General features: G+C 39.9%; 1 protein-coding gene across 7 annotated transcripts in view; it reads right to left on the bottom strand.

The window, feature by feature from the left end:
• Positions 1-27,004, bottom strand: part of anks1b (ankyrin repeat and sterile alpha motif domain containing 1B) — a 134,598-nt gene that overhangs the window by 40,116 nt on the left and 67,478 nt on the right. For all 7 annotated transcript variants that reach the window (XM_056747552.1, XM_056747548.1, XM_056747550.1 and 4 more), the window contains 2 exons: positions 22,162-22,348; positions 3,242-3,885 (listed from right to left, as the gene is read on the bottom strand). In XM_056747552.1, coding sequence (XP_056603530.1) covers positions 3,242-3,885; positions 22,162-22,348 — 831 coding nt within the window. The remainder of the gene's footprint in view (positions 1-3,241; positions 3,886-22,161; positions 22,349-27,004) is intronic.

Here is a 27,004-nt window from a genome sequence, read left to right on the forward strand (position 1 = left end):
TTCAACAGCCGTCCCGTTAATGTGGATGGGGTCGTGTGTGCCTCCTTTCGCCTTCCTGAAGTCCACGATGATCTCCTTTGTCTTTGAAGTGTTAAGGAGCAGGTTGTTGTTTGAGCACCATGTGGCAAGGTGCCGTACCTCCTCCCTGTAAGCAGTCTCATCGTTGTTGCTGATGAGACCAATCACTGTTGTATCGTCTGCAAACTTGATGAGGGAGTTAGATCCATTCACAGGCCTGCAGTCGAGTGTGAAAAGGGAGTAGAGAAAGGGGCTCAGTACGCAGCCCTGTGGTACACCAGTGTTAAGGGTGGTTGTGGTGGAGCAGATGTGGCCTAACCTAACAAGCTGAGGCCTGTTCGTCAGGAAATCCATAATCCAGTTGCAGGTTGTATTGTTAATGCCTAGGTTTCCAAGTTTGATGATTAGCTTGGAAGGGATTACGGTATTGAATGCAGAGCTGAAGTCTACAAACAGCATGCGTGCATAAGTGTCCTTATTGTCCAGATGTGTGAGCACTGAGTGCAGCGCCATGGACACTGCATCATCTGTGCTCCTATTGCTACGGTAGGCAAATTGGTATGGGTCCAGTGTGGATGGTAAAGAGTCTTTTAGGTGTGACAGGACCAGCCGCTCAAAGCACTTCATAACAATGGGTGTGAGTGCTACAGGGCGGTAGTCGTTCAGGCATGTCGGGCTGGAATGTTTTGGAATGGGCACAATGGAGGTGGATTTGAAACATGCTGGAACAACTGCTTGGGCGAGGGACAGGTTGAAGATGTCCGTGAAGACCCCAGCGAGCTGCTCCGCACATGCCCGGAGTACGCGACCAGGGATGCCGTCAGGGCCAGCAGCCTTGCGCGCATTTATCCGGCTTAGTGCAGTGAAAACATCTGTGGAATTTACTGTGATGATTGGGTGGTCGGTGGAAGGTGTGAGCCTGGTGGCAGGTTCCTTATTGTCTCTCTCAAAGCGTGCATAAAAGTCATTAAGCTCGTTCAGAAAGGCAGCATCTGTGGTTATGGGGATGGAGTGGTTGGGTTTATAGTCACTAATGGCCTGGATGCCCTGCCACATGCGTCGAGGGTCAGAATTGGTAAAATGCTCCTCTAGCTTCAACTTGTAGCAGTGCTTGGCCTTTTTGATGCCCCTCTTCAGATTTGCCCTGGAAGTACTATAGGCCTGTGCATCACCTGATCTGAAGGCGGTGTTGCGTGCTTTCAACAGGAGGCGCACTTCCTTGTTCATCCATGGCTTCTGATTAGGGTATATGGTGATCTGCTTTTGAGTTGTGACACTATCAATGGTGGTATTGATGTAGTCCAATACAGAGGAGGTGTAGCTGTCAATGTCCGTGTGAGAGCCACTGGTGGCCTGAGAAGCAAACATACTCCAGTCTGTGTGTAGAAACCTTTCCTGGAGTGTGAAGTCTGCCCCCGCAGGCCACACCTTGATGGTCTTCATTGATGGCTTCACACGATTAATGAGAGGTGAATACTTGGGGGTGAGGAACAAAGAAAGGTGATCAGATTGACCAAGGTGGGGGAGGGGGGTTGCGGTGTAAGCTTCAGCCATGTTTGTATAGACATGGTCTAAAGTTTTGTTTCCTCTTGTGTGGCAGGAAACATGCTGATGAAATTTAGGGAGCACTGTCTTTAAGTTTGAGTGATTAAAATCTCCCGCAACAATAAATGCAGCCTCCGGGTGAGCAGTCTGTTGTTTACTGATGGCTGCATGAAGTTCTTTCATAGCAAGCTTGGCATCAGCATCCGGTGGAATATAAGCTGCCGTTATAATGGTGGAAGTGAATTCCCGTGGCAGATAAAATGGTCTACATTTAACCATGAGAAACTCAAGGTTAGCCGAACAGTGTCTCCCGACAATAACAGAGTTCGTGCACCAAGCTTTATTGACATAAATGCACAGTCCACCTCCTCTTGTCTTACCGGATTCCTCTGCCGTTCTATCCGCGCGGTGTGTGTTGTAGCCCGCTAACTCAATAGCGTTGTCCGGTATGCCGCTGTGTAGCCATGTTTCCGTGAAGATTATGACATTGCAGTTCAAAAGTTTTTTGTTGTCGATGATGCGGAGTCGAACCTCATCCATTTTGTTCACTAATGATCGTACATTAGCAAGGAAAATGCTGGGTAAAGAGAGCCGGTGTGGTGTTAGCGTTAGCTTAGCTCTTAGCCCTCCGCGTTTTCCCCGCCTCTGTTTACGATCTCGACGCCGCCGGCGAGCACTTCCGCCGAGCCGTGTGGGGTGCGTAGCATCGGAGGTTTTGACGATCTCAGGGACGAGTTGAATGTTGCTGATATAACTTCCGGGAATGCGCAAACCGATATCCAAAAGCTCATGCCGGGTGTACGTTGTGAATGCACAACTGTTCTTAACGAACAGGCCCGAGATGAGCAAGAAAAACACTATATAATTGCTAAAACTGGAGAGACGCTGAGCCTCGCGATGTTCACGCGCCGCCATCTTGGTCTTTTAGGTCCAAAATATCACGGTAATGACTGTTAATATCGAAACTTTTACAAATACCAGTATATGATGACAACCTAGTGTGCGATTTCTTCATGAAGTTTTCTACATTCCTAAATATCAACAAAACTTCAATGTTGAAGGTCTGAATGAATTACAGCAATAGGAATTACGAGGGGCTGAGAGCTTAATTTTCTAGTTTTAACTAGTGGCACAAAAACCAGCCTTCACTGTCTTAAATATTATATATTTAATAATAATATATAATAATAATATTAATTAATTAATAATATTAATAATAATATAATAATATATATAAAAATATATACAATTTGGGTAAACAAGTCTTTTGTGAGAATCTCATAAATGTATATTTTGCATAGGTGATGTCATTATTTTAATCTTGTTCACTCGTTTATTTGACCAATCACTTCACTTCTGAATGCTACATTACCCTACACTAAATAAAAGTCACACTAGCAGGAAGATCATCATCATTTCAAATTATAAACACATGTGTCCTTTGCTTTTCATTACGCTTACTTAATATAAAAAACATCTCAAACATAATTTAACCATCATGACAACATCACTGAATTAAATTCAGATCTAATAGCAAAAAACACAATTTTTCAAAACACACAGCGCGGTGAACGAAAACCTTTAATGCTACATGAAAGTTGTTACATCATCGTCAAGCTAAGTGAATTAATTAAGTGGAAATGATTCCGCAATTAGCTGGTAATTAAAATGTTATTACCTCCTCCCACTCCGCCGTAAAGGAGGGGGTTCTTTCCAGTCGACCGGGGCTGTTTTTACCAGGGCTGATCTGCCCTCTGGAACTCCACTGCTCCTCCTCAATAGGTGACACGGCTACCAGATTAGAGTCTGACTTGGAGAAATTCCTAGACAGTTGAAGGTCCAAAACATTTTTGGGGATGGAGCGCATCCTTCCCAAAGTGCAGGCTCTTTCCTCGTAGCCTGTGGCGTTGCTGGATGGGCTCGAGCCGCCCGTGCTGTTGCACCGGGCCTCTCCCTTCCCCCCGTGCGCCCTGGACCGGTCTCCCTGTTTATCAGGCGTTACCGGAGTCTGATTGACCCGGGTGTGAAAAACCGTCCTGTAGACTATCTGCGGCTTGGACTCCTTCTGGCTTTTGCGCGCAGACGCCTCGCTGGCTGTGTGCGGGAACGGGGGAGGATACTCGGGTGCTTGGAGCAGATTCCCGTGTCGGAGGGGAGGCTCGGGAACGCTGAACTTCCTGACGTTGCCGTAAAGCTGGTAGGGATTGTCCGGTGATTCACAGGCAGGAGAGGAACCGTGAAGGAGTCCGGCAAACTGCTCGGGAACGTGGCTGTTTCTCCGTTCGTCTCGTTCTACGCACTCTTTCTGGTTGGTTGCCTCATCTACGAGGAAGGAGAGAAGAAACTTGTGATAATTTACTTTCTTTCCACACATAAAACACACACGAATAACAGATATTCCCAATGCACTGCACACAACTCATCCAGAATATAACAAACCCTGTGAGTGCCTGGATAGTATCCATGTCAGTAAGAATTAGAAACACAGTCAGGGATACAAATGTGCACTCAGATTTTGAAGCAGTACATTCGAGTATTTGTATGTATACATGTCAAACCACTGACCATGTTGAGAAGTGCCTCAAATGAGAACCTTAGGCTGGAGGGGAAAACATCATATGTTCAGTGGGGTGAGAGAGACCCCGTTCTTTACTCCCTTTCTCCCCTACGGTATATAGTGAACTGAACCGCCCTCACGTAAAGAAGTCCAGGACCCCTTCACAAAAAAGCTCTTAAAAGCATGCGTGTCCACAAGAGCCTTACGATCTGTAGTGTGATTGAGGACAACTGCGAGTTCAAGCAGGTCAGTGGGTTCATTCAGCTTTTGATAAATTTGAGGCACATCTGTTTTCCAGCATCAAGATATTTAAATATACCTAAAAACATTTTTAACATCTGACAGTGTAGTCATGACCGTATGTGTTAAAAGGATAGTATAGATATAATTCTAAAGGTACAACATTTTTAAAAGCATCTTTAAAATAGCACAATATCCAAGAAACGAATATGAAGTACATCAGAATTCTGTATCAGTCCGCACTGCAAAAAAATGTATATGCTCAGTCAATATTATCAAAACATCCTTAAAAGGATATTTTCACCCGAGAAAAATAATTGGTCTATCAAGACTTGTTTTCAAAGAATGCATCATGAATATCTATTTGTAATGCATTTTTGCGGTCAGATAAGCAAAACATCAAGAATAAAGACAAGCTTGATTGAGTCAAAGTTGTGACTCACACAACCATTTAATATTTTGGAATCAGTAAGACATTCATTTAGGAAAGAAAATAAAGCTGCTTTTCACAAAACATTCAATTGATCCAAAATACTGCCAGAATCAATGGTCAAACGGTGCGATGATAATGACTGTTTGAAATAACATGTTCATATATTTATTGTTTATATTAATACAGTTTTTATCTGTGACAGTAAAGCTGAATTTTCGGTTCCTGCGACTTAAGCTTCCTCCAACTTATTTCTTCCTCAAGAAATTATTCCAATGCGCAAATTTGGTACTTAAGAAACATTCAGTTTCATTAGCAGAGGAGAAAATTTTTTGTGTTACTTAATAAAGTGTGGAAATAGCAAACAGTATTTCGTTATTCTCACCTGCATTTCTCTTTACACTTTTGACTATAAAGAAACACATTTCTTTAGCAACTCACCAGCCTACTGTTTTTGAAAGAGATGAAGACTTTTCTATGCACTACTGCCTTGAAAGAAGAAAGCAGACTTGATTGAATTGGGACATAGCATGAAAAGGACATCGCAGACGCATGACAACCAGAGGACATATTCTTCAGACTCTTTAGTCTAAGAGTCTAAAGACTAAAGCATTTATTAAAAAAATAAAAATTTATAATTTTTTTGTTCTGTTGAATAAAAAAGAAGATATGTTGAAGAATGTAGGAAAGCAAGCAGTTCTGCAGCAATTCTAACTACCATTGTAATTTATTCTACCATGGTAGTCAATGGTGGCCAAGAAGTTTGGTTACAAGCATTCTTCCAAATAACTTGCTCTGTGTTTATCAGAACAAAGAAAATTATGCAGATTTGGGCAACTATACGTGAGAGTAAATGATGATAGATTATTTTTGGGTGAACTGTCCCTTTAACATAACTCTGTAAATGTAATGCATCCTTGGTAAAAAAATAGTCAAAATAGTCCCAAATGGGTTTTTCAGTGATTAACAAATCTTACCAGTTGTATTAAGTCTTGTTTTAATGGCAAATTAATCACTTGCTTTAATCATAAACCTCACTTGATGGATTATTTTATTGTTTATTTTCTCACAAAATTTGTTATTTTGCTTCCATGCTGGTCTACCTACAACTAAAAATTTTGGGATATCAAGGTATCTTGATAAAGATTTAGTGCCAAAGCATTACATGTACAACACACACACGTGCACACACACATGGAGTTTCCATGTACTGTGTTTTGGGAACTTACATAGACAGCATTATTTTTATACTGTACAAACTGCATATTTTATCATATTTTATTCCTAAACCTACAGTAACCATCACACAAACCTACCTGCATATTTAAATTTTCAAATAGAGTTTGATTTATAAGCTGTTTTCCTCAAAGGCACCAAAAAATGTCCCAATGACAAAAATCACTAGTATTGATATATTTGTAGAGACACTTGGTCTCCACACTCTGTAGGTTTTACCTGGACACACAAGCTTTGATCCTGTCCAGACAGTCACATGACTACTTTCATCTCTGTACACATCATGCAGAATGATGATCTAAACGTGCTGTGCTACAGGGCAAAATAATTTATCTAAAAAGAACAATATGGAAGCTGGTATTTTTATTCTGCATCTTGATCTCATATGAAGCTCATAAACAATTAGTATTATGCACGAAAGAGTCTTGGACCTTTGGGGGAATGGGGTGACGTTGAGCTGTGGTGGCAACTTATTTGATCATGCAGTCTCTGAAATATATGAGCAAAGCTTAATGGGGACAGAATAAATTCATCTTTGATGAATAACTAAAACAGATCTCTGAAGCATTCTGTCTAGTCCCATCATACACCAATGAGCCAGTGAAAATCAACTATCCAAGTGCTTCAAGTTAACCGAGATGCTGAATTAAGAGTGTCAAGTGCTGTAAAACTACATATTTACATTCTTGAAAAATATTTTGTGTACTGCAGTACCTTTATAGAAGCAGCAGCAGCCCATTAAATAAACATGTATGTGGACAGCAGAAGACGTTCAGTGCTTTAACAGCGTTTGATGTGTATGTTGGATTGGACTTTAGCAGTCAGACATGGTGAGTCTAAAAAGACAGGAGGCTAAACTCGATATCAGTATCTATAACAATCCAAAGCAAACATCAAACACCAGCAAACCCTGCTGCTGTTTCTGGGCATCAGTGCTGTGTCTCACCTTGTGTAAACAACATTTTTATCTGATAAAAATCAAATTACACTTCTGTACGTTCACAGAGAAAGCACAGGACCGGTGGATCCAAAAGACAGTGCCCATACAAAGCTGTCCTGAGGAAACCATCTAAAGTATCTCACAGAATAGAGTACACCCCTCACATTTTAGTTAATATTTTATAATATACTTTTATGTGAAAACACTGAAGAAATTATACTTTGCTACAATGTAAAGTAGTGAGTGTACAGCTTGTGCAACAGTGTAAATTTGCTGTCCCCTCAAAATAACTCCACACACCGCCATTAATGTCTAAACCGCTGGCAACAAAAGTGAGTACACCCCAAAGTGAAAAGGCAGTCCAGGACTGCCTTGGACATAGAGTTCACCAGTACTTCACAGATTGCCACTGGAGTCCTCTTCCACTCCTCCATGATGACATCACAAAGCTCCGTTTGAGGATGCCCTATAGATGCTCAATAGGGTTTAGGTCTTCACCTTAACCTTCAGCTTCTTTAGCAAGGTAGTGGTTGTCTTGGAGGTGTGTTTTGGGACGTTATCATGTTGGAATACTGCCCTTTGGCCCAGTCTCCGAAGGGAGGGGGTCATACTCTGCTTCAGTATGTCACAGTACATGTTTGCATTCATGGTTCCCTCAATGAACTTGTACTCCCCAGTACCGGCAGCACTTGTTCAGCCCCAGACCGTGACAGTTCCACCACCATGCTTGACTGTAGGAAAGACACACCTGTCTTTGTATTCCTCACCTAGTTGCCTTCACACACACTTGACACAATCTGAACCGAATAAGTTTATCTTGGTCTCATCAGACAACAGGACCACAGTTGCAGTAATCCATGTACTTAGTCTGCTAGTCTTCAGCAAACTGTTTGCTGGCTTTTTGTGCATCATCTTTAGAAGAGGCTTCATTCTGGGACAACAGCCATGCAGACCAAATAGATGCAGTGTGCGGCTTATGGTCTATGCACTTACAGGCCCTTCAACCACTGCAGCCATGCTGGCAGCACTCATGAGTCTATTTTCCCAAGACAACCTCTACATATGATGCTGAGCACGTGCACTCAACTTCTTTGGTCTACGGCCTTAGGCCTATTCTGAGTGAAACCTGTCCTGTTAAACCGCTGTATGGTCTTGCCCACCAAGCTGCAGCTCAGTTTCAGGGTCTTGCCAATCTGCCATGTTGCCATGAGGTGACCAGTATGAGAGAGTGAGCACCAAATTTAACACACCTGCTCCCCATTCACACCTGAGACCTTGTAACACTAAAGAATGACATGACACCAGGGAGGGAAAGTGGCAAATTGGACCCAATTCGGACATTTCCACTTAGGGGTGTACTCACTTTAGTTGGCAGCGGTTTAGACATTAATGGCTGTGTTTTCAGTTATTCTGAGGTAACAGCAAATTTACACTGTTAAATATTCAAGCTGTACACTCACTACTTTACATTGAAGCAAAGTTTATTTTCTTCAATGTTGTTACATGAAAAGATATAATAAAATATTTACAAAAATCTGAGGCGTGTACACACTTCTGTGAGATACTGTACATCACCAAATGTTAATTGGGAAAACACACAGACCAACAGCATGGCTTAATGCATAGTCGCAGAATCTTACGTAGGTCAAATTCCATCTTTGACCTCTGAAGAGAGAGGGTAATGCTGTACAGATGGGCTCATGTCAGGTTTGATCATCCAGAGTGAGAATACAGCAAGTTAAATGCTATGACAAGTTCATCCATTAAAGGAGAGAAAAAACAGCATGAGCCATCACAACACTTGCAAAGGTCAATGCCATCTAAGACAAAACAGCTGCTGGCATACAAAACAAGGAAAGGCTGTGGCAATCACCTGTAAGAAGCCAAATATACTACAGGAAATGATTCCGTATTAAAACCAATGAAAACAACATATATTTGCATGCTAAGGGAGTACTTGCATGACAGCAAAAGAAATCAAAGCATTGAAGTTTGAAAAGGGCTGGGGATTAAACATCTTTTCATAACGGGATATAGATAAATGCCTGCAGAAAGACAATAACAATCAAAAATCAGTATACAAACAGATGTGTAAGAAAGATGAGCAGTAACCATAGGCGTAATTTGCGGGTAGGACAGATGGGACATGTCCCCACCACTTTTTGGAAGAAATTAAGAAATGCTTGCGGAAGGTGTTTATTGTTCTGGGGCCATTAATATCTAAAACTCTCAAGGTGCGCCGCTTTCTCACCATCTCCCATTGCTCACACTTGTAATACTGTATTTGCGGAAGACAGAGAGCAGCGACTTCAGAAACGCGGCCAGATTAAAAATGCCTGCATCATCCGCACTTGTGGCACTTGCTTGTGCATCCAGTGTCCAAGCTCAAAAACACATTAAGCAATAAACACCTGACATTTTGGTCGTATTAATACACTGTTTTAAGTGTCATGCACTGCAACAGCCAAGTGACCTTCCACAAATGAGAGTTTGGGAACACTATACGGGGAGAGCTGGAGTCGAAAGGGCAATAAATGGAAAATATTCCCAACAAGTTATTATTGAAGTATTTATTGAAGTATTTGTTTTTGTCATCTCTGTCACAACTTTTCAAAACAAAGTTATGCCACCAGCAGTTTTCAAGGCTGAAGTTTATATAGACTTTTAATGGAGTCTGTATTTTACATGGTTCTGGTTATGCTCAATACTTATAATATGTTGAGTCATAATCAGTTATGTTCAGCAAAAAAGAAAAACAAGGAGTTTTGCAACAGATGGTTTGGCCCCTCCACATCCCTGATCCCAACATCATACAGTAAATCTGGGATTACAGAGAGAGACAGAAACAGTTGATACAGCCTAAATCCATAGGAAAACAGTGTCAGGTTCCTGCCAAATACCTAAAAAAGGATCCAGAAGAATATGTGCCGTTTTAAATACAAATGATTGTTTGGTATTTGTAGACCAGAGTCAAATAGATAAACATAATAATATTCACTGTATTATTTGTCCAAAACACAATCGAAAATATAATAGATTAATTGTTATAATGGGAACTGTATTGGATTTAATGGAAGCTATTATGGTGTCACGGGTATGTGATTGCCTTTGTATTTACATTTAGTCGTTTACCAGACGCTTTTGTCCTTTGGAGTTTCCTGCCTGGATTACTCACGTGTTACACATATCACTTACCATAGAATACGAAGCAAAGGTTTTATCTTTATTTATTTTTTAGGATAGAAAGAGTACTAATAGGTCAGGTGCTGACGGAAGATAAGTGTTTTTAGTCGATTCCTATGGATGACTACAGAATCTGATTAGAGGACTATAGGGAGCCAATCTGACTTAATGAAGAGAGGAGTGACTTGTGCCATCTTCGGTTCATTGAAGACCACTCTTCCCACCGCATTCTAGATCATCTGTAGAGGTTTGGTTGTGCAAGCTGGAAGTCCAGCCAGTAACGTATTGCAATAGACAAGTCTGGGCAGGACAAGAGCCTGGACTTGCATAGCCTGCTCGGACAGGAAAGGTCTAATTTTCCCAATGTTTTAGAGGAAGAATCTACAGCAACGGCCTGTTCTGATAACATGATTTGTGAAGTTTAGCTGATCATGGATTACCCCCCCAGGTTTCTGTACGTTCTGGAAGGTGTGATGGTCGATCAGACTAGTTGAATGGAGAGGTTGTGATGAATCTTTAGGTCGGCGGGATTACAAGCAGTTCTGTTTTGGCAAGGTTCAGCTGCAAGTGATGGTCCTTCATCCAAAGCGAAATGTCACTCAGGCATGCAGAAATGCATGCAGAAACAGTCGGATCATCAGGCTGAAATGACAGGTGGAGTTTTGTATCATCCCCACAGCACTGATAGGAAAAAACGTGTTTCCAAATTACAGATCCTAGGGATGTAATGTATATGGAAAAGAGCAATGATCCAAGCCCTGAGCCCTGAGGCACCCCTGTATTGAGATGTTGAGACTCAGAGACCTCACCTATTCAGGATACTCTCAATTACCTACCTGAGTGGTAAGACTTGAACCATTGTAACACTATTCCAGAGACACCCATAGCCTTGAGGGTCGACAGGAGGATGTGGTGTTTAACGTTGTCAAAGGCAGCAGATAGATCAAGGAGGATCCGTACAGATGACTTAGAGGCTGCTCTTTCCTGTCTCAGGGCTTCAATGACCAAGAACAGTGCAGTCTCGGTGGAATGACTGCTCTTGAAACCAGACTGGTTGCTGTCCAGGAGGTTGTTCTGCTTGAGAAAGGAGGAGAGCACTCAAGAGTTTTGGCAATGAAGGGGAGGAAAGATCCTGGTCTGTAGTTATCTGACAGTGCAGGATTGAGAGTGTGTTTCTTCAGTAGCGGGGTAATACGGGCCTCTTTGAAGACTTTGGGAAATGTAACAGTAGTGAGAGATGCGTTGATAATGTGGGTAAGAGCAGGAACAAGAGAGAGATGAACTGGAGGAGATGGGATCTAGCAGGAGGGTACTCGGGTGGTTAGAAGAAATTACCTTTGAAACGTCATGTTCAGATAAGAGAGAGAAAGAGGGGAGCGAGCATGTGTCGGGGGTTTGGGCATGTTCAAGAGGCGGCAGCGCAGAGAACTCACTGCTGATAGTGGTTGTTTTCTTTACGAAGAAAGACGCAAAATCATCAGCTGTTAAGTCCGATGGAGGTAAGGGGCAGAGAAGGTTTTAAAGAGAGTACTAGAGTAAGGTGAGTTTTTGATTTTAGAGTGGTAGTACTGAGTTTTCGAATAGGAGACATCAGCAGATAAAGAATGGAGGAGAGAATGATAGAGACATTGGTCAGTAGGATCTATATGCAAACAGTATACATTGCATTAGCTGTGAATCATGGGTTTGAATCCCTGGTAACACACATCATTTGTGTACCTTAAATGTGCGGCAAAGTTGCTTTGGATTTATGCCAAATGCATAAAATATGCAAACATATACAGAACAAAAAGATTTCAAAGTAGATTAGGTACAATTTTGTTTTAGAAAAATCAGTGTATTGTTCAGGCTTATGGCACGGCAGAGGCAGGACTATAGTTACGGTATAGAGTGCATTCAGCACACCTACACAGCTCGCATGGAAAGTTCACTTCAGTTCCTGGGAAATAGATTGCATAAAATGTGCAATTTGTGTGTAATATAAAAGTGCGAGTGCTTGCAGATCGATCATGGCCAGCAGTGGCTGTTAAAGAATAGAGTGATGTGTCACCACGATATTAGAAAAAATAGATTTTTGCGTGTGTATGGCTGTATATTTCTCTCTTAACGTCCTCTGAGAAATCAAATCTGTGCAGGAATGACTGTTTGAGCAATATATGAAGTAGCTTTGAGATCAAATGTTAGAAATTCTCCTCAATACAACTATTACAAATCCTTTGGCCATGAACTTTTGTGACATTTACGGAGGTTTCTTTTTGCTAGATAAGTTATGCAGAAATGTCCAGGTGGCGTGTCTAATTCAGTGGCTAAATCCTTAGGAAATTCTACATTCTACAACACTTCCAGCACCTTTAAATGTAACAAATGTGTAAAAAACAAACAAAATATGCATGTGTGCCATTCAGTTCTACTCTCACTCTTACATTTTCCACTCGACTCTACAATGGCAAGAGCAACAGGTGACATTTGGTAGTCATGGAAACAGCACTGTGGCTTCCTAAATTCACGGACTGAAAGCTTCTGGCCTTCAGAGAAAAGAGAGGGAGGAAAGAATAGAGAGAGGTGGAAGACAGATAGAGACCAGGAGAAAGAAAGAGATCCACTGCATATTGACCCTGGCGCCATCTGAACTGACCCGGAGGGCAAAGAATCGGACGGGTCTCAGCAGAAGTGCTTAAGTCTTATCTGAGCACAGCAGAGAGTGCATCAAAAGCTCATCCAGAGTACAAAAGGCTGATCTAGGGTCAGCAGAGAGAAATCTATACCGCCGAACAGCATTAAAACTGTTCCCGTGTAATGGGATAGCTTGGGTTGTGTAGCATGATTTATAAATGACATGTATGTGAGGAGCTTCATGGTGAGGTTAAGATCAACCAAATTCTTTCCATTAATTTTGATGCACTGACAGGTCATGAATACAAGCAAAAGAGGAAAGTGCAGAGAAGAATTCCAGAAGATGAAGTGCTAAATAACAAGGCATTGGCCAGTTTGCGGATTACAACAGTTAACCCCAAAATAAAAATAAACTGTTGTCACTGATACATGTCTATCCAAACCCATATGACTTCTTTGGAACATGAAGAGATTATCCGATTTTTAAATCCGCGAGATTATTAGTTCTTTACCAAACAATAAAAGTAAATAGTAACAAAAAGTAACAAAAATTAGGAAAAAACACATGAATACACTTGCTTGGTTTATGAGACAGGAATCAATTAAATCTTGAATTGATAGTTTGTAAATGGGTCAATGACAAATAAGAAAATGTCAGGTGGTGCGACCATATATTAATCTAAAATAATATACATTTAATGTATTTAGCACTGAGTATTTTTCCCCTCATATATAAGAAATTTAACATAAAATCATGCCAAAATATTTTATTAAGAATTTTATTGAGAAAATTAACATTTATTTCTCAGTTTTGTTCTCTGTTTGTATGTTCGGACAGTCGCACCACCTGACATTTTTGGTCTTTCAAACACCAAAACTCAAAAAATCTATTGAATTTCAATAAAATGAAAAGGGTTTCTTATAAAGGACATATTGTAGATCCATTTGATATATGACATGTATTTATTCAAATTCTTTTTAGGAAAATAATGAATTTGGACACAAAAAATACATGTCACGTCATTGACCCAAATACAGTTTTTAATGTTATTCCTACAGCTTCAGACTATATAGATCGTAACTCAAAACAAAGACCACATGTTTGAAATAAGTGTGCATAAAACATGACAGAATTTCATTTTAGTTAAACAAATGGAAAAATATTTAGACTAGAGGGTATAAGAGAAGCTTATATGACTAACAGCCAGTCGAGAGGCTTAAGGCTGGTGTTGCACCCTCTGAAGTAAAGAGCTCCTCAAGATGCATAAGTTCCCCAAGAACATGCTGTAAACAGCAGGGAGAAAAACATTATCTACGGTGAGTGAAAAAACACTGGCTGCAATGCATGCTGGGCCGCTGGTGAGGAACAAATCTCAGCTGGAACCAAGACCAATGGTGTGAAGCCCAGCAGGGGTCAAACTAAAAAGAGCAGTTAAGTGACGGAAATCCCTCCATGCTCCATTAAAACATCTTTATGGAGAAATAACCTACTGTATGGTTAAAAATATCGAAAGAATGGTAGACCACCTACCTGTTTCTTGAAAACCTTCAAACACCTCTCTCTCTTTCTTTCTTTCTTTCTTTCTGTCTTTCTCTCTCTCTATCTCTATCTCTCTCCCTGTCCTTTTTACCTCAACAAAACAGACAAAACAAGAGTTTTAGCAGGTGATCCAAGTAATCCATGTAATGAGGTAAGATTCAGTTAAGAGGATACGTGTGTCGCTCTGTAAGAGCCCCACCTCTGAGGTCACATTCACACACACTTGTTTACATTCAGTTTTCCATTCTCCCAAGATCTGATAGGACCACTGTTGCTTCAAACAACATTCCAGTGATTTTTTTTACATGACTGTGTAAGAAACACACTCGCACGAGCTCATCTGTACGCATTCTCGATCACACAGCGCTGTCATGTCTTGTCATGTAGTAGACGGCTTCAGAGGTTTGGAGATGTTCTGATAAAGGCTACAAAGACGTGTTTGTGCTGTATGTTGGAGCTTACATAAGATAAATTAGTTAATACTTAGAATAACACAAAGTTAACCTGAACTACCATCCTAAAACAATACTTTCACAGCATCTATTAAAGGGATTAATTCACCGTAAAATTCTGTCAACACTTTTTCACCCTCTTGTCATTTCAAACCTGTATGACTTTCTTCTGCAGGAAGATAATCTGAAAAATGTTGGTAACCAAACAACGGCGCTACCCATTCACTTCCATTTTATAGACACAAAACCAATGCAAGTCAATGGGTATGCCATTGTTCGATTACCAATTTAACTTAATAAAAATACTTTTGTGTTTTACAGAAGAAAGAAAATCATACAGGTTTGAAATGACAAGAGGGTACACATGTCTTTGACACTGTTAACCACCACGACCCCCTGTCCACCCTCAGGGCTATGGGTGTCTCTGGAATGGTGCTACAATGGTTCAAGTCTTACCTCTCAGGTAGGTAATTTAAAGTCTCCTTGACAGGTGAGGTCTCTGAGCCCCAACAGATCAATAAAGGGCTGCCTCAGGGCTCAGTGCTTGGACCCTTGCTCTATTCCATTTACATGACATCCCTAGGTTCTATCATTCGGAAACATGGTTTTTCCTATCACTGCTGTGCGGATGATACACAACTCCACCTGTCATTTCAGCCTGACGATCCGAATGTTTCTGGATGCATTTCAGCATACCCGAGTAACATTACGCTCTGGATGAATGACCATCACCTGCCGCTGAACTTTGCAAAAACAGAACTGCTTTTAAGTAAATGATGACAGAATTTTCATTTTTGGGTGAACTATCCCTTTAAAGCACGAAGTTTACGAAAAATTGAAAATATCCACATGATTTACCCTCATTCCATCCCAGATGAATACAAATTCCTAACTTCAAATAAATCCAAACCAAAACAACTTCAGAATATGAATTGTTTTCTTATACTCGCCTATTGTTTCAACATTTAGACACCCAGCTGGATTGTTTTAATGATTTATGTGGTATTTTGAGCTTCAAAATGTTGGTTCCAAAAAAACAAAAAAATTACAGCATGTTTTAGCATATATACTTTTAAAAAACATTTTCATACATTTGTGTTTATGTTTAGCTGAATAAAAGAATACAGTTTTAGATGTCATAATATAATTTTCATTTTGGTGTGAAATACTCTTTTAAACTGGGTTAATGTTAATTTTTATTTGACATATTTAATGCATTACAATGCATTTTGATAAAGCATGAACTAACTAAGAACAATTGCAGAATTGATACTTTACAAAATATTAATCATTTACAAAAAAATAACTTGGTATTAAAATTGTTCCAAAAAAGCCTCATATCAACAATTAATGATGTGGTCAATTAGATATGGTTAGAATACTGTAGATGTGTGATGTATTAAAGTAGTGATTCAACAAGCTTTTCTAAATTTGGGTTTTAATTTAGCTGTTGATTTTTATTTATATTGATTAAGTTATTCAGTATGCGAGCGGATGCAATGTTGGAGAACACTGAAAAATGAAAAAAGAGTGCTTCTGATAGACTTTTCTTTGCTTCTGTGTTGAGTCACACACACACAAACACACACACACGCACTCACAGACCTGATGGCTGTCTTTTGCAGTGGATTAAAGGCCACATGTTTAATTGCTTGTTAACAAATGTTAACTGCGCCGTATCGAACTGCACCCATTTCCTGCCAAAAATAGGGCCAGAGATCCTGCCAGTCCTAAAGCGGCATCCAAAAAGAGAGACTGTACCTTTGTATTTCAGATCAAATATATATACAATAACTTAATATTATTCAAATAAAGTGCTGATAAATCTTATTACTGGTGCTTGCCAGGGCAATCATCAATTGCCCTTGTTCATACTTAAAGTTTAGGATGTGAAAGTAACCTTAAATATTAAACACCCGTGCATAACTCGCCCTGCGGTGCTTGTGCAACATACATTAGCAGTACATCAGACATTCCATCTCATAGAAAAACATTGTTTGCTATTACGCGTAGCTATAGTGATAATGATGGTTGACTTGGCAAAACCCTGTGATATTTTAAATATAGTGACATTAGCATAAATTTCCCCCAAAATATGAACCTGCATAGCCTCTGGTCATAAAGAAAGGCACATACGAGCCTCTTATCTCTTTGAGCAACATCAGAAGTAAGATAGGTTATGTTTGCAGGGACAGGGGTTCAGCGCCACGTCTGCTGCAATCTTGTTTCATTTTCTCTGGTATGTGTCTTCGACTCACTCCAAGATATTAAAAGCCACAGAACAATATCCGACCTGTCAATCACAGAGATCTTAAAGGGCCAACGTACACATGCACATGGGTTAAAGTCAACTGAAATTTGACAGCCCGGTTCCCTTTCTCAATTCCCATGTGTGGTACCAGCTCAACAGAAAGAGGTTGTGACCCTTTATATACCTTTCCGTGTACAGCCATTTATCTTTCCCTGTATGCCCACAGGAATCATAAACACTTATGAAATATTAAATTGCTGTGGCTTTTCCGTTTGTCTCAAACTGCAGATCTGCACGTTTCAGCATTAACAAGTGCTGTGGGATCCACATAGTGTCAGATGAGTGATGTTCAATCTGTGCTCGATTTGAATCAGAACCCGTTCAGATGATACATGTTGTCTGTTTGTGCGAGTGCTCACACAGTTATGAGAATGTGTGTGTGTTTGTCTTTGTGTGGGGACAATAACAATGTTAATTTTGCTCTTTCCTTTCAACACCCGAGACTGTGATCTTTAAACTCTTAGCTGGAGGGGGCACAGTAGGGAAGACACACCACACACACGTACTATTCACACTTCGGCTAATCAAACTCTTTTTAATGGAATGATGGTGTTTAATTATGCCATAGAGCCCTGTTAGCACAGCGCTTCATAAGAAGAGGCCTAACACACACTGATTTCCACACGATTGCACGAGCAGGCACACGCACACATCATTAATATGGAAACCAGCATAAGTGTCAATCAGGTCATTTAATAGTTCTTGGACATTTCAAGCACTCACCAAACGATACTAGGAGCAGACATGGCAATCACTGAATAATGAATGGGAGATATCACTCCACATGGGCTGCGATGAAAAGAAGTCCTGCCTTTTAATATCAAGAGGCAGAAGCATTGCAGTGTCTTTTGATTCTAGAACGCAGGAGCGATTTAATAAAATCGTATAGCCCGAGTTCAACTGGACTGATTCTAATTTTCTCAATCCTGACCTGAAAGGTGAGAGGCAATAGCTGTTGGTCATAATACAGAATATCATTCACAACTTCAGAACTGGCGCTGTTTGCTGTCCTTTCCTTATATGCCCGTTTTTCGGGATTTGTATTTTTAGAAATAAATTATTATTATTAGTCAACCTTTATGTTTGTCACTGGGTTTAACAAATACCAATAAAAAGTATTAAACAACAACTTTACAAAACAAGTTTAACAACACAATATTTTATCATTTAAAGGGGTTATATGGCGCAAGTATGTGTTTTTCTATGTCTTTGGTGTGTTATAAGTTGCCCATGTATTAAAATTGCAAATATTAAAGTATCGGAACAAAAGATACATAATATCTTAACGCGAATGCTCACCCAGACCTGGCTGAAACGCCTCGTGTAACCATACCCCCACAAATCTACATTTGTTTGTGGTATGATTTGACTTAAACCACCTGTAACACGACGGAAAAGTATGAATTAAGAGGAGTATTATTAAGTATTCATTTATCTCCAGTCATAATCGCTCAGTGCCTTAAATGCACATCACTACTCCATTCAATTTGCCAAATAAAACTAGAGCTACGTCACAATTATAAAATGTAGCTGTTGGGCAATTCCGACGGAATGGATGTGACATTATGCGTTATGGACGTGACATAAAAATGAATTTGTTACGATTATATTGAACCATCTGTTTATATTTTTCTGAACCCTTGTTGTCTAAACATCAAAATATGTCAGTCTAAGAAAAATAAAAATATTTAAAAAAGGGAAATAAACATGCATGGATGTGACAAAAAAGGATGCATTTTTGGGAGACGATAAACTTTTTAGAATTTCTGTCAAATAAAATGCACAATCCTGATGCAATAATACCCAATAAATGGAGAAGAGATGCCTCTTTATAGAACATGAAATAGTTACTTTATATTCATTTTCATGTGTACATGCATGAGGAATATGTAGCGTCTTGGATATGACAATCCTGAAAACGGCACTTACCTGACTATGGAAAATCATGCACTAAAAATAAAACAAATGCTTTACAAATTTGAAGAGAGATCTCACATGGGTATTTCAACCACCAAATGTTAAAATCTTTGCTGTTACCATAGTAAAAACTCCTGATATAAAAACGTTTTTTTTCGTGGTACGGTTGACATTTTCGTGGAATTGCCCTGTTGATAAATTGTGAATATGCCAATTAATTGTCTGTTTTAGGGCTTTGTGAACTTTTAAATCTTAATAATGTCATACATTTTGCTCCATTCATTAAATACTCGTAAATCATAAATTATTTCAACAAATTATCCTTTGTAAAATGATCAATCGTGCAATGTAAGATTTACACACTTAATCTACTCAATGAGAAAATATATACTTTTTTTAAATCATTTGAAACAGTAACAGTAAATACAAAGCAAGAACTGTGAACGTAAGGGTGCTGCAGATACAGCACTACAGATCTCTCTTGTATCTTCTAAAGTTGCGCAATAAATTTGGTTAAGTCAAATAGTTGCGATTAGACGAGTATGTGAGAATTATGACAGCCCTAATTGAAAAGTAGCAGAACGTCAACACATCTCAGCCCTACAACGGCTCAAAACAAGCACTCTTATATTTAGAACTGATATCAATAGCCAAATCATCATTTAACTACATGAGCGGATTCAAATGCAGCCCCCAGGTCATTACGGTCTGATCTCCACCCACACTGCACCAAAAGGAGATCAACTTGACTGCGTCTTGCAGCTGAACATCCTCAGCAAATCACAGCGTAGAGATCTCACCCATCTCTCTGTGCAGTTACAAAACACCGCATCAATAACGTCTGCATCAACCTCACTTGGATATAAATACACCACCTTTGGTGACCCAAAGTGATAAGTACTTGTCTTCTCCTGCTTCTGTATCTTCATCTACCTCTCTGTCTTTCTCGCGTCTACTGTAGGAAATGACAGAACTGACTTCACCTATGAAGGAACGCCATAAAAGAAATTACAATGCACCCTTCACTCAACGTTAGTTGCCAAGGCAACAATACAATGGACCTTATAAAGCTAATAAATAGTGAGGAGGAGGAAAATGAAAGGGAAAAAATGAGATGGGACGAACAAAAGCATAAAAATGCGAGATCTATTCTTGGAGCCGCACAGAGAGCACTGTGCGCTTACTCTGATTTCATCCCTGATCTGTTGCTTCAATCAAAACTCAACTTTATGTTTTTGGCCACGCAGAGTAAAATGTGACAACGCTTGTTTGTTCCTCTGTGTGCCAGTTGCGTTCAATACAAGTAGCGTTAAACGATACACTGTGAGATCTCAAAACAAACTCATTTTAAGCAAGGCATTGACTTCACTTGCCAATATCTTTACTCACTGGAACTTTCTACAGTCCTACAGTGAAACGCAGGACACATGCATAAGGGCAGAACGTCAGGGCGTATCCATCAAAGAGGAGAGGAAAAGATCCCTCCATTTCAAAAGCCCCCGTTAGACTGGAGAGAGACCGAGATCAAAGGGTTCCATGCACAGCGAAGACCTGGCAACGAAAGATTAAACCTCCCCTGCTGCGGCTGTGAGGTTTTTGTGTGCTACAGCGATATTTCCTTTATCGCCATTACCTACCAAGATAATGCTTACATTGCATAGAGGAAACGTTGTGTAATGTGGCCATACAGAGTCACGTAATAGGCCAAATGAGGTTTGAGCTAAAGGGTTGCCAGGTCCCCTGCCATACATCCGCAGGTGAAGAGGATTTCAGTTAATGGATGAAATGAATAACACCTGGTGGGATCTAAAGAAGTCACAAAGTTAAATAAAAGGTAGAACAGTCGAAAAGGATGAACACACTTGTAACCAAAAAGCAACCCACTAACAAGCACCCCTTAGAAACCACAGAGCCACTCCCTGGCAACCATCCAAAAAAAACCTAGCATTGTGTAGCCAGGCTGAGCACCAGTCATATATAAATATCTCTCTCCTTCTCCCTCCTACAAAGCCCTTTCTTCAAACACATGTCAGGGCAACAGGGTGCCAGACAAGTGTGCATGCAGCATTCCTTAAAATCAACCAGCCAAAGCAGTTTTCCACATACAACAGCATCACCATGACTCCCTCACCTCAGCATCAGGAAAGACAGCGCATTGGGAACAGCATCAACTGCCCACTCGGCCAGCAGTGAAGTAGGCGGATGCTGAGGAAATGACAGGCAGGAAGTGGCGGCCTTGGCAACAAAGCAGCCTGTGCCAAATGACTGACGTTTGCTGAGTTAGTGTGTGTTTGCACAGGCCGTTTACTAGAACCTTCCTGTGATGTTATTTTTACCATTATTCTGAATGGGGACATTCCCACAAGAGAGAGAGCTGTGATGCATGCTGAAGGTCTCATACCATGCATTTATGTTCACCGAATCGCTGAGTAGTACTTTAAAATATTGTTCAAGCCATTGAAATGTGGATTGATGACTAATATTGTCACACTTTTACAGTAGAGCGGCAGAAAGCGGAGGGAATCACTCAGTGTTGGCCAAATGCACTCTAAGCCAATCAGGAGGAAGATCTTCTGGTAAAATTAGCCTGTCTGTTTGGAGATGTGTCTGGTTGGGGGGGGTGTATTTAGTTGGTGATACCATTGGCTAAAATGTTGGAGACGTTACTCTTCAGTCATTGATCTACCAACCTCTCTATCTTTATAAATATCTGCTGTGGGTCATTTCTAATAACGTCCTGGTCCGGCCTATTTATAAAAATATCAAGGCAATAACAGTGCTCTTTAATATCTCTGCTGTATATAAAAATGAACTAAAATAGAGAATTTTGCTTCTCAGATTCATTTCTTAAAAATAAGCGTGTCTTAAGGTTCAGAAGAGACATCTAGGTTAACAAATAAACATGCATCAAGGGCTGAAGACCAGCTGTCAAATGGTAAATCAAAATCTGCATTAAAACGTTTTGCAGGATTCGAATAGCTCACACCTGTCTGAGGACGCTTCTTGAGGTTGGTGATGCAAAAATATGTCTGGAGCATTCATGTTACCAACCCAAATATTAATCACAATATCAATTTTCTTAAAATCTAATTGTCTGATATGAATGCTGTTCCAAGATGCTGATTTTTCCACATCTCAAAATCATGACAGAGTGCAAAATAAAGAAAGGCAGATCATACCGGTGAGGCCGTAGTCTTCAGCCGACCCCGTTGAGCAGTTTGCGGGGCTGATAGGGGGGCTGGCGGGTGGGCTGGTGCTGAAGCTGGCGTAGCCGAGTGATGAACTGACCTCTGAGGGCTCACCACTGTGGTTCTGCACAGGCTTCTGTACGTCCTGGGAAGAGGATAGTGAGGTCCGCTGCTTTGGCTACGAGAGAGAGAAAATTGAATGTAAGACAAATAAAAGAGACTTAATTTATAGACAAAAGAGTCTAATAGAGTCTTTAGCAATGACCTCAAACTTATTCTATCTAAACTGTAATGCAGAATTCAAAATTTAAATGAATGAGAAAATGAAAGGTCTGAATATACACAACATATACAAGTATTATTTGCAGCAGTTAGATACTGCCATCAAATTTTTGGACTGTGAATATGGATGACAAAGCATAAATATACAGATAAAATATAGATAATTCAAAGCAGGAGGTCCAAGTGTGGTCATGTCTCATGTTAATGTTAATGTTTGCTAGAATTTTCGAAAAGTCTCTGGATGATGCCAACACCACGAAAAGCAGGATGTGCACCTTTTGCAAATAATTGTGGCATTAATAAACATAAGAAAAGATTTCTCTATTCTTAAGGAAATGAGTTATGTGCACAAAAAACTCGATAAGTATTATGTAGGTCGCCATAGTGGTGCAATGCATTCTAGGAGATGACTAAAGTGTGATTTCAATAGTGTTCAGCTTGGTTGCTTATCAAGATTCTGGCTCAGGTCCTCCTCCTATATGATAAGATGATAATAAATGAAAAGGTATTTTTGGCATCTGTTTCCCAAAAACATTAGTCTTCCTGCTTACAATAGATCATGTTTGTAGCACAAACAGTGCTGGATGAGTCACAAGCCATGACTAAAAACACTGAGTTACACACTCATGCATGAGCAACAGTACTCCTAAATGCACTTTGCATTATACTGTTGATTTTTCAAAAGGAGAAAAAAAGGCAGAGTATTGCTCAGCGAGAGGGAGAGACACACAGCGAGAACGCACCAAAAAAGACAGAAGACTAGGTGCAAAGTCAAGCAGTTGTATAACCGCAGGAAGCCTTACATAATCAGCAACCTCACTTCCTGTTGCATCACACGTGCACAAATGCCAAATTAATTAATCTGCATCAAAAGTGTTTTCTGATTCAAGTGTGTGTGTGTGTGTGTGTGTGTGTGCGCTTTAGATTGATAACATTTCACAGGAAAACAGAAGGCATTTAAAAAAAACTGGCTCCACTTGAAAGCAGAGATGAAAAAATATTGAAAGGAGACGATCATGGAGTCAAAATGAGCGACGGGGAGAGAATTTGAAAAAGAGTTGGATTTGGATTGAGAGCAAAAAATAGGTTCAAGTAAAATTTTCAGAGGGTATAATCGCTCACACGGGCAAATATACAAAAGCAACTTTTCTTTGCATTATCCATCAGTTCAAGTGAAGATCGCAGTGGCATCTCATCGGTGCTCTGCCACTCTTTTCTTTAAATGCTGCGGTCTCTCTGAAATCAATTTTCTTTCTTTGGTCTGTGTGTAGTAATACAATAAAACTGCTTCTTACCTGTTCTGGCCTCGAGCCACAGTCTACCTCATCGTTTATCTCTCTCTCTCTCTCTCTCTCTCTCTCTCTCTGATGCATTGTTTATTGGGTAAAACTAGTACAATAAAGTGGACCAAAGGGCTTAGAGATGAAATCGATATAGCGATCCGTTGTGATCATTAACAACAGATATTGAACATTAAAAAGCATCAATCATATACTGCACAGTGTAATCTGATCATTTGCAGCATCTTAACAGCACAACAAAACATGAACTTGCATTATGCAACCGATACGCTGGACAGTTGAGTTTAACAGCTGCTGACAAAAGCTGTATTTCTGCATTACATGTCTAATGGACCACTTTTCAGCACCTTTTCCTTAAGAGTCATTTCTTACTCCAAACGAGGCAAGATGCAGTGCCTTTTGTGACCACATCATACAAATGGTATAGCTAAAATTGCTCAATTGTATTTTACTTTTATTAAAAACTATATGAGGGGACGCACCTGCTATATAAATCACTATAACGTATTGGAGAACTTGACATTTGTGAGTTTTGAAGGCGGATTTGTAAGAAGCATTCTATAGAGCAAGCAATCACAGAAAGATTTGCTGAACGTTACTTGAAAATGTCACAGGAATGTCCACATGACTTTTTCATTCCAAGGGCAAAAATGTATATACTGTACATGACCTTGCTATTTTTACACTTCTTTGCCTGCAACCGTTGAAAAAGACTGCCATTAAGCAAGCCTTATTTTACAGAGTATAGAAAAACAAAAAGACTGTATACTTTGAATAATAAATACCCTGATCTGTTATATAACAACTAAAAAGTTAAATATATACTTTATTTGAAATGAGAAAAATGTGTGCGTGCATTTCACTGCATGCACATCTGCCTCAGTTTTGGCCAAATAAAGAAATTCTAGCATCTGTCGTTTTGTTGTCAAACACATCTTATCTCCAGAAAAGTGGTAACAAACCTGATACTCTTACCCACACACTTGCTGTCTTTCACCGTATTAGATTTCAATCTCCTAATGAGTCTGTCATGGCTGACTGTAGTTAAATTAGAAAACAAAACATGCCTGTTTATCACAGCACACCCACTGTCTTCTCTAATAATGTTCTACATCACTCTGTGTCTGCGTCACACACACACAAACACACACTGTCACAGACTAACTCCATGCAATTCTTCTCTCCAAGGTTGGGATCAGAAAAAGGACAGGATTTGCAACTGGTTAAAGTGTGCTTGTGCTCGTGCGTGCTCACAACGCCCTCATTACGTTTTCCCATTATTCAGCAAGCAAGAAATTGTGCGCTAATTTATGGATGTTAATTATGATAATTGTTCAGCGGGTTCTGGGATCGCGGTGCAATAAATGACACTAACGCGGCATCTTCACCTCCCAGTGGGACCTTCAGCACATTCAGAAAGGCAGTACAGCGTAATGCATATGCAGCTCACATTCAGCAGAAATCTCAGAACAAGAATTTATAATTATGGAGAATCATTCACCCCGTTTATAATGCTTGTGTGTGTATGAATTTCAATTACGCTGACTGACACAGAGCGTTGGCTCAGCAGTCTGTGGAAGAATCTCACAAAACCATTCAGGAACAACAAATAAGACATTATGCAGTAGGGTCAAAACATATTTTGATATGTCCCTGTTATTTATTGAGTTCCGATAAACACAAACCTAAATGCCACACAATGCTTTTTTGGCCTTAGAAGGCGTAGTAAACCCCAAAATTCTGTGGGACACAAAGAAGATATTTTGAAAAATGCCTCTGTGGTTTTCCATCCATACAATGGAAGTCAATTGGGCGCCATATTGTTTGGTTACCAACATTCTTCAAAATATCTTCTTTTGTGTTCTGCAGAAGAAAGGGCCATATCATGAGGGCCATAACCAAACCCGAGCAGTTCCGAGAGTTTATTAAATCTATATGAAGATAAAGTCAGAGTTGTTGAACAACATTGATGTGTGGAGCGACACATCTATCAACATTTCCTATGCTCTCTCTCTCTCTCTAAACACACAATTTCAATCCAACTTCAATACAGCTGCCGTCTCCATGACAACCGTGGCAAAACTGCAAGTACGCAGAGCAAGGCAATAACAACAACATTACCAAATATGAAGTTCCTGTCTCGAAAAATAGCCAGTAGGACTTGGCAAAGGGGGAGGGGCTGTCAGTCATTATCGAATAAATGTCTCAAAATAGCACTTAAACTAATTAACTAATTCACAAAACTTACGGCTTTTGGTTAAAAAAAAAAGCAAAACGGCTGGGAAATTTAACCAAAAAGAGCTAGGCTTCAGAAAACATTCTATTACGCAGCAGTTTCACAATGTGTTGGCTTCATCAACAAAATGCACTACATTTCGCAACTTTCATCGGGGTGCACAAAATGATCTTTTGTTTCCAAGTTGCTATTAAATCAAAAATGCAGATTAATGTTATGACCACAAGGTGTTAGGAACAAATGGCAAAATTTCAAAAGAAGGCGCAAGGCCGCCAATGGGCATGCGTGGGACGCACTTGGTTTTCAGTCTTGCACTGTAATGCTTACAAGCACACGTTAACGCGGGCACACACGCATCCGATCCGCCTGCCAATTAAACGCTTCTTATCATGATTCTCACAAGCACACACCCACACACACTCCAATGGTTAAACTACTGAAAAGCAGGACACAAAATGAGATTGTGACCCTCTCGAACCAAAACACTCAAGAAGCCGCCAAAAGGACTCAATGTTTCTCATCCAACTTTAGCCAATTTTAATTCTTAATGTATATAACATCATTGTGTAAAAATCCCTGCAATTTATGTCAAGAGGGATTTCGAAAGTGACTCTCCAGAATGTTCATCACCAATGATATTCTGCTGTATTCGACTGATAAAGATGTTTTACTACAGCTTTTGACTTTCACTGTAATGACATCATAAAAGTAGAGATGGTCATTAAAGACGAAACTGTCAGTATTAAGAACATTATGCACTCAGATATTTCAAACAGAACTTTTTATCTTTAAGCTCGAGGCATTGGGATTGAATAACTATGTGTGTAACATTCAACATCAAACATTTCGACCCAATTTATTTCTATCATGACCTGACGTAAACTCAAAATTATTATATAGTTTTGAAATAATTGAAATTATCTCATTTGTTCATGCTTGATTCCTCTAATTAAACATTACTTCCAAACTTGATTTTTACAGAAAAAAATAAGTTGGATAAGACAGCGAAGGAAAA

Source organism: Triplophysa dalaica, chromosome 5, assembly GCF_015846415.1.
Source record: "Triplophysa dalaica isolate WHDGS20190420 chromosome 5, ASM1584641v1, whole genome shotgun sequence".
Lineage (NCBI taxonomy): Eukaryota > Metazoa > Chordata > Actinopteri > Cypriniformes > Nemacheilidae > Triplophysa > Triplophysa dalaica.